The sequence below is a fragment of the Rhinolophus sinicus genome, linkage group LG06 (assembly GCF_036562045.2).
Source record: "Rhinolophus sinicus isolate RSC01 linkage group LG06, ASM3656204v1, whole genome shotgun sequence".
NCBI classification, from domain to species: Eukaryota; Metazoa; Chordata; class Mammalia; order Chiroptera; family Rhinolophidae; genus Rhinolophus; species Rhinolophus sinicus.
In genome coordinates this window covers 117,042,906-117,059,112 of record NC_133756.1, presented here as the reverse complement: position 1 = coordinate 117,059,112, position 16,207 = coordinate 117,042,906, and the positions used below count along the sequence as shown (strand labels likewise).

Sequence of the window (16,207 nt, the reverse complement as noted above, 5' to 3'; positions counted from 1 at the left end):
TCTTCTTTTAGGAAATTTGAGCACCCTAAAAGACCTAAAGATACTGATATTAGGGGTTCCCTAACAATTAGCCCAGCAAAATAATCATACAGTGTAAGTTACTAGTCTAAAGACTAGTAACTAGCAAAGTCCTGAAAGAAATCCAAGTGTCCATCATGGTGCAGCCATAAATGGAACGCAACCCTTAGGCCCATTCACCACCACTGCTGTGGAGAAACAGCAAGGTGTTTGCCCAAGACCATGGGCTTCACAGCGGAAAGGGCAGAAGCAAAGAGAGACAGACATACACCCTGGGGGCCATCATTTGATGAGAAAGAAATGGAGAATAGAAGAGACTGAGTAGGAATATTACTAGGCCAGAATAGAAGTACTAACATAAAAAGGGGGGAGAGCCTGCAGAGAAAATGGAAAGGATGAGGGGTGGCCAGATGGCTCAGTTGGTTAGAGTGCGAGCTCTGAACAACAGGGTTGTTGGTTAGATTCCCACATGGGCCAGTAAGCTGTGCCCTCCACAACTAGATTGAAGACAGTGAGCTGCGGCTGAGCTTCTGGAGGGGCGACCGGATGGCTCAGTTGATTAGAGCAGGAGCTCTGAATAATAAGGTTGCCGGTTCAATTCCTGCATGGGATGGTGGGCTGCACCCCTTGCAACTAAAGATTGAAAACGGCAACTGGACTTGGAGCTGAGCTGCGTCCTCCACAACTAGATTGAAGGACAATGACTTGGAGCTGATGGGCCCTGGAGAAACACACTGTTCCCGATAAAAAGGAAGGAAGGAAGGAAGGAAGGAAGGAAGGAAGGAAGGAAGGAAGGAAGGAAGGAAGGAAGGAAGGAAGGAAAATGGAAGGGATGAAATCGTCATGAAAATACTCTATAATTGAAAGATATGAGTTATTAGATCAAACCAACCCATTAGCTATTCAGCACAATGGGTGGAAATAGACCCATGCCAGTTTCAGAATTCTAGACAAGGAAGATTCCACAAGTTTATATACCCATAGTTAGAAGGTAGATATACATACAAAGGATCAGGAATCAGAATGGCTTTGGACTTAACCAAAGCAAAACTGGAAGGTAGAATTATGGAATTCTAGCCTAGAATTCTATAGCCAGCCAAACTATCAATAAAATAAAGGGACAGAATACGTTTTCATACATTCAATTTCTCAAAAAAACTTACATCCAATAAACTATTGCTCAAGAACCTTTTAAATGTTTTTGAGCAAAATGAGTACAAAATACACTCTGGTGCTTGATAATATATGGGCAGTCTGTCCCCAGAATTGTATCTGTACTTAGCTTGCATGGACCATGTGCTGATGAAGTTCTAGCTCTTTCCCGCATACCCTGCTATCTGCATAACCAGACATGCATTTCACCCCACAGAAGAATTTTGCTTTGAACTACTACTGAGAGCTGAAGATTGGCCCTGGTAAGTAAGCTTAGAAGCAGAAAATAGTATCCTTTCCCACTGATTATATTCCTGTCACGTCTCAGCACCTGGCCTACACTGCAACCCCGCCCCCCCGCCCCCCCAATAAAACACAATAAAGTTATACACAATAAAAAAGAACAATAAAGTTATAGGACTTACACTACTTGATTTACTCTCTGCTACACTAAGACAATGTGATATTGGTGGTAAGAATGAAATACAGATCAATGGAACATCCAAAAATAGACCCATACATCTATACTGACGTGATTTTACATAAACATTCTAAGATAATTCTGTGGGAGAAAGGTCATCTTTTCAACAAATTGTACTGAATAGCTTGATATTTTTATTTTAAAAATGAACTTAAACTCACACCATTACAAAAATTTACTAGAAGTGAATCATATCCCTAAATGTAAAAGCTAAAATTATAAAACTTCTAGAAGAAAATACAGGAAAAGTCTTTGCAGCCTTTGGTTAAGAGTTTTTAAATAGGACACAAAAAGTGCAAATTATAAGGAAAATATTGATAAATAGAACGTCATCAAAATAACAAAGTTTTATTCTTCAAGACACTTAAGAAAATTAAAGGCAAGTCACAGACTTGGAGAAATATCTGCAAAATGCATAGCCAACAAAAGATTTACACTTAAAATATATGAAGGACTCTTACAATGCAATAATAAGGCAAACAACAGTTTTTTCAATGGCCAAAGATATTATATATGGATGGCAAATAAGCACATGAAAAGATGCTCACTAACATTAGCAATTAGGGAAAGGCAAGTTAAAACCACAAGGAGATACCACTACACACCTACTGAAACAACTAAAATGAAAAAGACTTACGTCATACCAAGTGTTGGTGAAGATGTAAAACAGAAAAACACTCATACACTGCTGGTGGGAATGTAAAATGACACAATCCCTTAGGAAAACAGTTTAGCAGTATCTTACCAAGTTTAACATTCACCTGCCATACATTTCAGCCATTCCTCTCCTAGCTTTTTATCCAAGAGAAATGAAAGCATATGTCCATACAAATACTTATTTGTAAATGTTCATAGCTGCTTTATTTGTCATAGCAAAAAACTGGGAACAGCACAAATGTCCACCAATATTTGGACAGATAAACAAGTTGTGATGTATCTACACAGTGGAGTAGTACTTAGCAATAAAGCAAATAAAGTATTGATACACAAAACTACATGGATAAATTTCAAAATAATTATGCCAAGTTGAAAAAACATAATAAAGAGGATATACTTTATTGTTCTATTTACATAACATTCTGAAAAATGCAAACTCAGCTTTTGGAGGCGATGGATATGTTTATTATCATGAGTGTGGTGTTGGTTCACATAGATATGAATGTATTCACCAAATGTCCACTTTAAATATATGCAGTTTAAGTCAATGATGCCTCATTGAAGCTATAGAAAATAAGTATTATATTCATATATATGTATTGTATGTGTATGTGTATGTATAGTGTGTATCTAATTTACTGTAGTGCCTGACACAGCAGGTGACCTAATGTAAATCTGTTCTACCAGTTGCCTTGCATTTCATAGGACTGATAAAGTTATTGTGGGCTTTCAGATTGCCTTCTTGATACACTTAGCAAAAGTCTTAGTGGCTCATTCTCTCTCAGTACCTTTTAATGACTAAATGTAATAGGCAAATGTGTTACAGACTTTTACAGATGGGTTTAATACTAACGAAAACATTTCCTTTTCAAAAGTGATGACTTCAAGCTCTGATCATGACATGATTTGACAAAATTTCATTTTGCTTTTCTTTTTATTATCCCCACAGGGTTTATCCATGGCTTAGAGGACTGGGTTATACATCTTTGGGTATATTTTTATTGGGATTTTTATTATGGAACATAGATAACATCTTTTGTGTTTCACTGAGGTAAGATATGTTTTCAATCTTTGAGAAATAGTTTTGGGATCAATCTATTAAGCAGAGCCTCATAGGCATATAGAATTATTAGTGCCCTGAAGTGAACTTTTGCCATTGTTGAAATTAGAAAGATATGTACAACACAATAAAGTTAAATCCTGAGAAGACTTGTTTAAATTACCTAAAAATTAAGACCTAAGAATATTTTGTAACATCTGTAGAGATTTTTAATCAAATGTTGGCTAGGTCTTTGATATCTGCCTAATTTGCTTTACTGAAGAAATAAGAATGATTGGTAATAAGAATTTGAAATACATATATAATTTTGTACTTTAATATGTTTACTGCTATTTTCCAAGAAAGGTGAGTGTTCCTTTTACCATCTTGTATCAATTATGCATTGACTGGAGTTTGATTCTTGGGTCTCTGGCCTAGTCTGTCACTAAGACACTATCTTTCTGGGCCTCAATTTCCATAAAATGGGCAAGTTAAGTAGGTTAAACTAGTAAGTCCTTCCAACTCAAAATTCTATGACCTAGCAGTTTTGTGTAAACAGAGATCAGAGGGATATATTGAACATTGAACAGCACCACAGAGAGGCAATCAGCAAAATTGAGACTGGGAAATCTGCAGGCTGAATGGCCTGGTCTCTTCAACAAATAAATTGCAGAGGGAGAGAGAACATATAGATTAAAAAAGACTTAAGAGATAGATAACCAAATACAATGTGTTGACCTTTTTTGGATTTTGATTCAAACAAACCAACTGTAAAATGACAAAAAGTTTATGAAACAATTGGAACTTTGATTGATAATTGAATGTTTGATGATACTAAGTAATTATTGTTAATATTTTAGGTATGAAAAGTGGTATTATGGTTATGGTTTAAAGAGGTTTTAATCTTTAAGACATACATGCTGAAATATTTAGAAATAAAATGATACAATATCTGGGATTTGCTTCAAAGTAATATGGAGGGGGATTGGGTGGGGGAGAGAAGTGAATAAGACTTTAAATGATACAAGATTGGCCATAAGTTACAGTTGTTGGAGCTGCTGGGTAATGAGTACATTAATATTTTGCCCACTTTTGCACATGTTTGAAATTACCTGTAATAAAAAGTTAAATAAGTAAATGGAGACATTAAATGTACATAAATAAACAAAGTAATACTGCTTGCTTAGAATCTAAGATTTAATAGAGTGGCTCTGCATCAGTAATACCCATCAGAAACCCCCTTGGCGCTTTGACACTGCTGAGGGAAGTCGTCCTCCTCTGGATCAGAGCCACTAAGAAACAAAGCAGGTTCTTAGGGATGGTCATTGTCTCAAAAATTTATGGGGCTATCTAGAAAAATAATTTGGTGCTTCACATTGATTTTTTTCCCCCTCTAATAAATGAGAATATTAAGTATGGTACACAATCAGAAGATCTAGAACTTTAGACTTGGCTATGCCACTAGCTGAGTGACTTGGGCAATTCAATTAATCTCTGAAGTTTGGGTCCCTAATCTGTAAAGCAAAGCTAATAATACCACCTCAAAGATTCACTATGAAGGGAAATGATAGCTACAAAAGGACTTGATGGTGTGAGGTACTCTTCTAAGATGATGGTTGTACGCAGGGTGGAGGAAAAGCATGCATCCAGTTTCTTAAGGGAATGAAACGCTAAGTAGCTAGTGTTTCCCAAAGTGTGTTCCAGGAAACATTTGTTCCATAAGGTGTTAACATTACCTGAATAAAGGGTTCTGTGGATTAGTAGGTTACCTGGGAAAAAAGAAGATAATTTCTTTTAGTTATGATAGGACATTTCAAAGCTAATGTGCATCACTGATCTCCAAGAGGGCAATAATAAACTATGTACTATTTCCCACATTTATTTTGACCAGAGTTATTTCTTCATGGAACTTTTGCTAGGAATACTATTCCTCAATAAACACTTTGGAAAACAATACAGCTGTCTACAGCAAACTTAAGGAAATTAAATAATTGCCATATTTGAGAATGGCATTTTAAAACACTCGAAGACTGTCAGCATTAGTTGATATATTTATATATATATAAGTTAATGTGGTGATTTTCTCCCCCTTTCTACACAGGAACTTTCGAAAGAAGGTACCACCTGTCATAGGTGTTTCCACACAATTTCATGCATGGTGGCATCTTTTAACTGGCCTTGGTTCTTATCTTCACATCCTTTTCAGGTAGGAAATAAAGACTTTTTAAACCTACTATTGGAGTATTTCTTTTCTGTAGTCTACAAATAGGATGGTGTAAATATAAAATGTCAGAGACAGAGACTTACGTTCCAGCTTTGCCTCTGCCGCTGGGTGACCTTGAGCAAGTACCCTCCTTCCTCTCTCTGAAGCTTGGTTTTTCTCATCCTTAAAGTGACAGCTGTACTATCTGACTTCTGATAGATGATCTAGATTTTAATGCAAGTAGGATATAAACTTTTTTTTAGTATAATTAGTATGTAAATATCTCTATTTCTTGTTGATTAGCATATCTTTGTTTATAGTGAGCAAATTTAGGGGGGAAAGAAAAGCAACCAGAACTCCTAAGTAGGAGACTGGAAAAGTGTGAGTATCTGGTCTCCAGCTTAATTTGTCTTCTTCTCTGAGATAATCGATTGCCACTTCTCTTCTTCTACTCCCCAAAAAAGAGTCTGTTGGAGGCCAGCCACTAACAACAAAAATGGAATCAAAGTTCTTTCTGATGACTTTATCCAAATAATACTTCCATATTACTCTCTCTCCCTTTATCAGGCCTTATTTTTCTTCAAAGCATTTATAACGAGTTATATATTTATTTGTTTACGTCCCCCAACTAGACTGTAAGTTCCTTGAGAGCAGCTTATTTATCCTATTTACTGTCCTCTCCCAAATGCTCTGAACAATGCCTGTCACATAGTAAGTACTCAGTATATACTGTAAAGTGACTTAATGAATGAAAGTGTACACACCGATCTCTTTACCAGGGCTATGTTTAATCTCAAATTCGTCTCAAGAATTGAGAGAGCTGAAATATTTGTAAAAAGGGGAAGAAATTTTTCCTTTTAACCAATGTGAAAATTTACTTAAGCTTTTAGAATACCTCCCCAAAAATACGTTTGTATCTCACATATCTGGAGGGCAACTTATTTAGGCATCCTGAATTATCTAAAATTTTACTGCTTGAGAATTATATAAAAAGAACTTCAGGACAACTAAATAAGAATCGCTGTGAAGAGCTCAAGGTTATTAATCATGGAAGAACTCTTTACACTCTAGCTCTAAGTATATTTACTTTACTTTTTGCAACTTCTTACTGCATTGATTATTTGGATTCTGAGCCCATAGCATATGAAAAATACCTAACTTAAAAGGGAAGGGATATGGGAGAAAATGCTTGGGAAAATTGGCAAATGATACAAAAGGAGAATCAGGAATAAATAAAAAGCAAACCTAAGAATTAAAATCTTGGCACCTAACACTGCCCAAGAAGTTCCAAGGATGTTATCTCAGTGTGATGTAATATAGTAATGAATTTCCCTAATAAATACTAAAGAAGAAGTGAAATTATACTAATTCTATTTTAAATGGCTAGGGTTTCCCACTTTCCCTTTTCTATCTTTCCCTTTCCATCTTCCTTTCACTTTTTTTCTCTCTCTCTCCTCCTGGTGCGGAAACCCTTCATGAGAGCAGGGCACTGAGGGGAAGGAAGTGTTGTGCAGGCAGTAGCCTGCAATGTCCAGGAAATAGGGAATGAGGAGGGGGGTCAATAGTAGCAGCATGCTGAGCTTCCAAGAAAATCTGGAGGTGATGGGGCAGAGGCTGCTGTGCAGGGCAAGGAAGTAGGGTGATGAGGGGGAAGGGGCGAGGAGGGGTAGATGGAGGAAGGGGCTGGAGTTGGGAAATAAATGAATGGATTAGAGAATGAGTAAATATATTGAGGATAACAAAAACCTGATTTCCCCACTGTCGCAGGAAGGATTTACAAATATGGAAAGATGAAAAGCTAGAAGGAACTCTTAGGGGACAAGAATGGAATTAAAAGTATTGGTATGAACTCATGGGAATGTGGCACACACACTCAGATATAGAAAAAGATGAATGTGTTGTATAAATTATAAATATGTATACGTATATTGACACATATTTATATTACCTAGTTCTGTCCCCTATGAAGGCTGAAAAGCAAGCTTTTGGTCCGTTGGCTAAGAGTTTGAGTATCAAAATTAAATAGCAAGAGTTTCAGATTACAACCTATTAAATAAAATAGGAATCCATGAGTGCATACTAATATAAATAAGTGAATAAACAAATGAGACGGAAAGCTCTTCCTTACAGAAGAATGCCAACTAATAAATGTAGAAATAACAATAGAAACAGATAATCAGCATTTGACAGTTATCTTAGGGGTAGTTGATAGGCATTGGTTATCAAAGGTTGCCCTGGCCGACAGGTGGAAGTTCAGTGAGGAGCACATACTGGCGTAATTCAGAATGTCTCCCCCGGCGTACTAATACAAGGGAAAGTGGTGACTTTACAGTGAAGAAAACTGGCAGCAGCCAACTTGACCATGCATCTAAGGTTTAACCTTCCCGTGGTGGAGCAGGTCAGTGTAGTGTGTCTCCTGATGTGATCACTGCGGTGAGCTCAGCATCATTTCTGTGGTCTTTTTTTTTTTTTAAGTTTATTGGGCTGACAATGGTTAGTAAAGTTACATAGGTTTCAAGTGTACAATTCTGTAGTAACGTCATCTGTATATCACATTGTGTGTGTATTTTTGTGGTATTCATGCCAAAAATGCATGGTGTGGGTCTGGCCATGAGGAAACATTGATGGACCCAGATTGAAGGTCCTTCTACAGAATGCAAGTCCTGTACTCTTTAAGACTGTCAAGTACATAAGCAGCAAGGAAAGCCTTGAAGACCTGTTCTAGTTAGAAAAAAACCCGTTAAGACATGACATGAAAACTAAATGCAATGTATATTTCTGGTTAGGAACATAGATCAAAAAGAGAAATTGTCCGGACAGTCAGCAAAATTTGAATGAAGTCTTGACTTGGATAGCAGTATTGTATTGATGTTAATTTCCTGATTGGAAGGGTTGTATTGTGGTAATTTAGGAGAGTGTCCTTGTTTTGTGGTGATGCACCTTGGAATATTTAGGGGTGATGGGCATCATATCATACAAAGACTCTATGAGGTATATATACACATGTACATATGTGTATGTTGTGCGTGTGTGTATGTTTGTGTATGTGTATAAAGCAAATATGGTTAAATGATAACAATTGGAGATCTGACAAGGGGATACAGGAATTCTTCATACCAGTCTTACAACTTTCCTGTAAGTTTGAAACTATTTTTAAATTAAGAAGCAAGGGGATGAAGGGGGAAAGGCCAGTCCTCCAGATCACGTTTTTTGAGATATTTGTAGTAAATGAGCAAATAGAAAAATGATCATCTGACTGGTAATGGCATAATTTTTATGTCCATACAGTATTTTGAAATTCCCTTCTGTGTTCTTTGGTTGCAGTGAAAATGGTATGATCACACATAGTAAGTGTAAATTGATGTAACCTATTTGGAAAGAAATTAGACAATACATGTACTCATGAAAATAAAGTGTTTATATTTTTATCCCAGTTATCATATTCCTCAGAATTTATCCTAAAGAAATAACCCATAAAAATGAAAATGTGTGTGTAAACACAAAAAGATTATCACAATGTTATTTAACTTAGCAAAATAACAAAAATAGAAGAAAAATAAAGCAAACTACCCAATAGGGCAAAAATCATAAAGTAAACTATATATAGTATTCTTTTATTCAGCCATTTAAAATTATAAATATGAAAAATTTATAGCAACATAGATGTTTTAAATGAAATAGACTAAAATCATATATATGTAATTATTAAACCTGCATAAAAATGAATTTGCATATGGACGAAGGTTAAAGTAAATACAGAAAAATTGAAGCATTTTGACTCGATTTGGTGGCAGCGTTTTGAGCTATTTTTTTTTCTTTGTTTTATATTAGTGTTAAAATGTCTTAACTATGTTTTTTTTAAAGGAGTCATGAAAGATTTAGGAATATGTTTTAGGCACATTTCATCCTAAATAACTAAAATGAAAGAAGCTTGGATGTTTAAGCTTTAGTTGTGGAAATTTTAATTCTATGGGTACCTCATTGAATGGAGCATGTGAATAATACTTCAGAGGAATGATTTGAGAATTTAGTAGTATAAAACATGTACCCTTTAAGACTTAAGTACTATACCTATATAAATGTTTGTTGCAAACAAAGAGTTAACACAGTAGAGTAAAAATATCTGAGTTAAGATTTTTGCTCTATCACTTCATAACTGTGTAACAATCTTAAACCAAGTTATTTATTTACTTGGCTCTAAGCCTCAATTTCCAGATCTCTTAAAGACAGAGAATACTGTTTACTCTATAGATTGTTGAAATGATTAAACTGAATAGGACTTCCTTTTGCAGTAATGCCAGCTTAAGTTATTCAGATAAATACCCTGCTAAAAACAACTAAAAGTGAAGCCTGGAGGACACCAATGTGAACAAGTTGAAATCATCACAGAAGGATACAGTTCGTCAGTTTATGATCTTCACACAATCTAGTGAAAAAAACAGCAGTAAGTTGTTTGTCTCAAAATGACTAGAAATTAGATGTTGCAACAGACAATTGTTTTCCAAAATCCTGAACTTTATATACAAGAGAGTGTAAAAGGAACATCGGCCAAGAAGAAGTTAGAACAACTGTATAATAGATACAAAGGTCCTCAAGATGAAAATAAAAGTGGAATAGATAGTATCCGGCAGCTCTGTGACGACCTGGCCCTCGACCCTGCCAGCGTGAGTGTGTTGATCATTGCGTGGAAGTTCAGAGCAGCGACACAGTGCGACTTCTCCAAACAGGAGTTCATGGACGACATGACAGAATCAGGGTGTGACAGCACAGAGAAACCAAAAGCTCAGATACCCAAGATGGAACAAGAATTGAAAGAACCAGGATGATTTAAGGATTTTTACCAGTTTACTTTTTGAATTTTGCAGACAAAGAATCCAGGACGAAAAGAATTAGATCTAGAAATGTCCATTGCCTGCTGGAATTTAGTGCTTAATAGAAGATTTAAATTCTTAGACTTATGGAATGAATTTTTATTGGAACATCATAAATGATCAACACCAAAAGATCCTTGGAGTCTTCTTTTAGACTTCAGTATGAGGATTGCAGATGGCATGTCTATTATGATGAAGAAGGTGCGTGGCCTGTTCTTATTGATGACTTTGTGGAATTTGCACGCCCTCAAATTGCTGGGACAAAAAGTACAACAGTGTAGCACTAAAGGAAGCTTCTAGAGTGTACATAGTCTGTACAATAACTACAATGGAAAATTGCACAATCAATTTCTGCTGGCTGGACTGAACTGAAGATCAATTCTAGCAATTCAGACTGAGGGTTGAGACCAAACTTTCAGAATGAAATGTGTATAAACCTCTGGGCCCAGTGCTTGCCCCCCCCGCCCCATTGTAGGTGCTTAATAAATGGTTGGGAGCACCGAAGGTAACAGCAAGAGTTGGAATTCAGGGCTTCTCTGTCCCAGTCCAGGATTCTTTCCTAAAGAGAAGGAAAAAGGTGGCAACTTTCTTTTAGAAATTAATGTCTGAAAAACTGTCAAAGTGAGGTTATATTTTAAGACAGTGTTCTTCATAATACTTCATGTTCCTCTTTACAGTTCTGGTTTTGGGTAAAGTAGAGTGGCATCATAGCCACGTTAAATTCCACAAATTCAACTATACGTGCTCTTTCACCTTTCTCTTGTTTTGAAATTTTTTTCTCATACTATAAGGCCATGTTTTGCATATATACACATGATACACTGTATGTTACTATTCAAATACATTTAAATAGTGTACAATATATAAAACTATGTATGCTGTATGTTATAGACAGTTTAATGAAATTTTCAGGGATATATTTAACTTTACTTTTGTTGTATGCACTGAATTTAGAATCTGGTATCTTTAGAAGTGACTCATTTTAAAGGATACTATGAAGAAGACTGTTGCCTTCCTAGTTATTTCATACCTGTATTGTAATCCTTGTAGAACTGATATAACCATTTCCAAAATATTCTAAGGATACTCTTCTTTAAAGCTTACTACTAGATGTATATCTTCAAAGATGAAACTGGTAATTGTGATAGGAATCATACCAAGCGTGCGTGGATGCTCCCTACTAGATCACAAACATCCCTAGGTCACATCTGAGCGTTGATCATCTCTCTGTCTATCTTAGCATCTTGCCAAGTGTTCTGCAGAGTAGGCACTCAGAAAAATGGTTGCTAAGAGAACAAAGGCTATGCCAGTGTTGCTTATTCTTTGTGTATACAGAGGCATGATGGTTAAATTTGTCGGTAAGCCAGTTTGCATGGATTAAAAATCAATCTCAAGAGCTATCTCCCCCTCCCCTTTTCTTTCAGTGTATATACAAGAACACTTTACCTGAGATGGAGGCCAAAAGTGAAGGTAAATCCACTTCCTAGGGGTGTGTGTGTGTGTGTGTGTGTGTGTGAGTGTGTGTGTTGAGAGAGGGAGGATATTGGTGGGGTAGAAAGGTAGTGGAGTAAGGACAGGCTTTGGAACCAGATGCTCTTGAATCTTAATTCTTCCACTTACTGCTCTATGACCTTGGGCAAGTCTCTTTAAGCCTCAGTTTCTTCAGCAATAAAATAAAGCTGTTAATAACTACATTGCAGAGTTGTTAAGGATCTGAGGTGATTTAAATTCCCAGCTCCATGCTTGACAAAGTAGATGCTTGATACATTTAAATAAATTAAATAAAAATAGTTTCTGAGATCTGGTGCAAGCCTGGAAAAAATATGCTGTGCTCAGACTATTACTACCAGGACAATGGCTGGCAAACCTACCAAGCTCTGTAGTCATAGCCCAGGGGCTCTTTTTCATTGTTTCAGGGATAACATGGAACAATTTTTTCTTCTTTCATTTTGTCCTAAACTTGTTTCTAGTTTCTCTTCGGAATCTGGCCAATGATCCTGTTTGAGCCTCTCAGGAAGCACTGATGAATTATTCCACCAAGAAAACAAAACAAAGCAAAGCAAAGCAAACCACCTATCACTGGCCTGGCCAAATGAATAAGGAAATCCTTAAAGAGCTACACGTTTGTGACCATCGCAGCAAAGGAGTGACGTTCTGACAGACGCTCCCAGCCACACAGCGAATGAGGAATGGGGCTTGTTGGATGTTTAGCTCATGTCTTTATCTCATTTGTCCTCCTCTTCCGCACCCTTACCCTAAGATGTTTAAAAAGAAACAGACATGATGTATATGTATGCTAGAAAAATTGAATGCTAGAAAAATTGGGCTTTTCTTAACAGGTTAAGAGTTTGTGCTAATGATAGGAAATTAACCTTTCCCTCTTTTTTGACAAGGGTTGCATGTGAATTATACTTTTCTTAATATTTGATTAAATAACGAAAACAGCGAGGCTGGTAAAACCCCGTATCCAGATGGCCAGCTGTGAGTCAGCACTTAGCTGTGTCACCTTGATTTATATTATTGTCATAGTCACCTCATGGATGGTTTTCCAAAGTTAGAAAAGAAAACAAAAAAAAAGAGCTATCAGTGGGATTCTGGTAGTTCTTCGTTGTCTGCTTCTGTGCTAGTCGGAGCGTCAAAAGCAAGCTTAGACCTGCCACTGTGTTCTGTACTTGTCACATCCCAGCTCTGGCATTTCTATGTGTGGCCACAGCCAATCAGAGTGGGTGGGTCATCTTGTAACCTTTATGAAGGTCACGAGGACATCTCTATAATGTGTCTCCAGCCAGTTAAAGGTGGTTGTTCTGTTTCCTTTGATCTTTACAGATCTTTAAGTTGTTACTGTTTTTATGGCTAGGCAAACATGATGGGTGGTCTGGCCTATCCATATTCCATCCTCCTAGCATAATTTATTTGAAGTTACTAGTGAATGTCGTTATACTCTGACTTTTTAAATTATGCAATATTTTCCAGTTTTCAGAGAGGCCATGGTTATATCCAGGGAAATGTGTTAACTAGAGCTAAATGATCAGGATCCTATTTACATAAAGCTTATTAGAATACTTATGCCTTCATTTTTTGAAGGAAATAGATATAAGTATTAAGAACAGTTCTAACGTACTTGAACTTGTAACAGAACTCCCCCAAATTAAAGTGCTAAAAAATGGCAGTGAGATCTCATTGTAAGGCAGCTAGTTCTAATTTGGGTTTGAATGTATATCTAACAAATTCTAACACTTTTCACAAACATAACACCTGTCTGGATTTAAAAACCTGATTTAACCCCTTTGTTCATATATTACCATATTTGTAGCTCTGTACCATTTAGCATTTTTATTACTTTTCCTGCTTATACATTATTATAAAATCTAGATTGTTTTTACCACATGGTGACATTGCCCCAGATTAAATCCTGAGCCATAGCTTCAAAAGAAACTTTTTTTTCTTATGCAAAGGTATTAAACAGTTCTGTCATTTTTCCAGTATTCAGTAATTAGCCTTAGTACAAATTTAAAACCAATACGAATTGTGTTGTTTTTCTTCACCTACTGGCCTTAGTTTTAGTCCAAGTACTATTTTCCTTCCCTTAGCATGCCAACATGCCATTAGGCAGATACTTCCATCTACTTTTATGATCCTGCAGCATGAAAAGCATTTGCCAAAAAATAAATCTAAAAGAACTTTGGTTGTGCCTTAGGAAAATACAAAACTAAACAGTTCCATCACACAGCCCAGAAGACAATTCTTTATTTTACCACAAAGTTCTGACTTCTGGCTACATTTCATGTGCAGCTACTTTGGCTGTCAGCCATCTTACATTTCTAATGACTTCATTTGTTTCACACCGTTGTCTTTTGTACTGTTCACTGAAGATACACTTCTGTATAAAGAAACAAAGGCACATCCTTCACGATAATGCCGCTCAGCATTGGAGACAGGTTCTGCAGTATTGAAGGCAGATCACCAGTGCAGAGAGCACGCCCTGCCAGAGGCCCTTTAGAGCAGTTTCTTGAATGAGCTATTCAGCCACCACTTGTTGAATAAAGTTGCCCAGCACCTCACTGGAGAAGCATGGGCACCACTGGGGAACTTGGAACACTGTGGCCAGTTCTTCAAAGACCCTGTTTTCTGTTGTGAAAACAGCATGAAAGCTCAGCCTAAAACATTTCAGAAGAACTGAGCAAAAAGCAGAGACTAAATCCAGGCTTGTTAATTTTCCAAGTTAGCTTGTACCTCACACGTGGCTCTTTTTAGCAACCCCAGTATTCGCACACTCAAGACTTTGTATCTGTGCCATACGAGTATTATGGAAATACTGCTGACCTTCAGGATATTGCCAAATCATCTTTATTTCAATGGCATTATTTTTTTCCTTCTATGATTCTGGGTGGGCATTACAGGGTGGGCTTACTACGCCCCTTCCTTGCCTTTATTTTCTTGGAAGACTTGCTGTTAACTAGAGTATATAAAAAAACCTGTTTCCTGCTGAGCAAATGATGGTTTGTTTGCATATTACCTGATGTGAAAGGTGCTCATCTCTGAGCCCTGTAGCAAATTATATTTTAGAAAACATTAATACTTTATAAGGATGTGAAAGAGCAATTTGCTTGCACACTTTAATATCCTTCCTATGCTGCCATTTTCACTGCAGAAAATTGAAATCAGTTCCATTTTTTAATTTTTATTTTAAGGAAATACTAGGTGAAAGGTAGTGGTTGTGTTAATCTGATTGATCACTCTAGCCGCTCTGCTCCATCTTGGTGCTTTCATGAAACATTGCCGCCACATGAGGTGATCTCTTTTATCCTCGTGATATTATTTAAATTGATCACAGGAGAAACATTTGTTTTTCAATGATCTACAAATGAGAACCCCAAATAGTGATATTTGGTTTAGCAGAATTCGATCAAATATTATGATTTAACCTTACTGCAAAATTTCCAGGACTGTTAAAATCTGGGGTTTCCTTACACTTAGAGGGTTTTTCTTATACTAAGGGTAGGAAGTGTGAGACAAAATCAAAAGACCAAAAATTTCAGGTACACAATGCATGAAAATCTTTAAATGCCTGAAAAAACTAAGTTGTTTTAATGCAGACAATTTCAAATATAGCCAGTGCCGCTAAAAGGTATAAAATTATTTAAGGTTTACTTATGTGTCCTATGGGTTATGTATTACTTTTCTCTTGAAAAAAATCATTTGTTGCTAAGTTTAACAGTTTTAGCACCCAATTCCACATTTACATGACAGAAGGAATTCTTTTAACCCTGTGGTTTATGATATGCTACTGGATAAGCATTTGTGTAAAACTGATGTTTCAAAGAGAACCAGTTATAATTGGAATTTGCAACTATGTGGTGATTTGCAGATCTACCTCTGTCTTACATTTTGCATCATATCAATGCCATAATATAATTAGTTTGATCACTTGGTCTTGTTTTTCAGTGTCTAATATTACAGCTTATTCACTATGCTGTAAATATTTGGAAATAACGACAAAAATTTGGCTAAAGGTAGTTAATTAAACCCCTTTATGGGGAGGGTTGTAAAATGGGAGAAAAAGAAAACGGTTGGGACCCATCCAACTGGAAAAATTCAATGCTGTTTTTTAAACTGTTACCTCCTTTAAGAATTGGGAAACTTTTTAATTTAATGTCTAACTGCAGTTGCCAGCTGGAGAGAAGTTGCCAGTATTGCTAAGGTGTATGTGAGTGTGCCACTGGACTTAACAATTTCTCCTGTTGAAGAGGGAAAACCTTTCCTCTGCCCTCTTAGATTCAGTAATT

At 36.5% G+C, this 16,207-nt stretch overlaps 1 protein-coding gene and 1 pseudogene across 1 annotated transcript in view; both read left to right on the top strand.

The window, feature by feature from the left end:
• Positions 1-15,848, top strand: part of ACER3 (alkaline ceramidase 3) — a 107,818-nt gene extending 91,970 nt beyond the window's left edge. The window contains exons 8-11 of the mRNA XM_019726419.2: positions 3,258-3,359; positions 5,449-5,553; positions 11,846-11,891; positions 12,392-15,848. Coding sequence (XP_019581978.1) covers positions 3,258-3,359; positions 5,449-5,553; positions 11,846-11,891; positions 12,392-12,445 — 307 coding nt within the window. The 3' untranslated portion in view covers positions 12,446-15,848. The remainder of the gene's footprint in view (positions 1-3,257; positions 3,360-5,448; positions 5,554-11,845; positions 11,892-12,391) is intronic.
• On the top strand, positions 9,829-10,843 carry LOC109444779 (DCN1-like protein 1; annotated as a pseudogene).
• Positions 15,849-16,207: the final 359 nt, after the last annotated feature.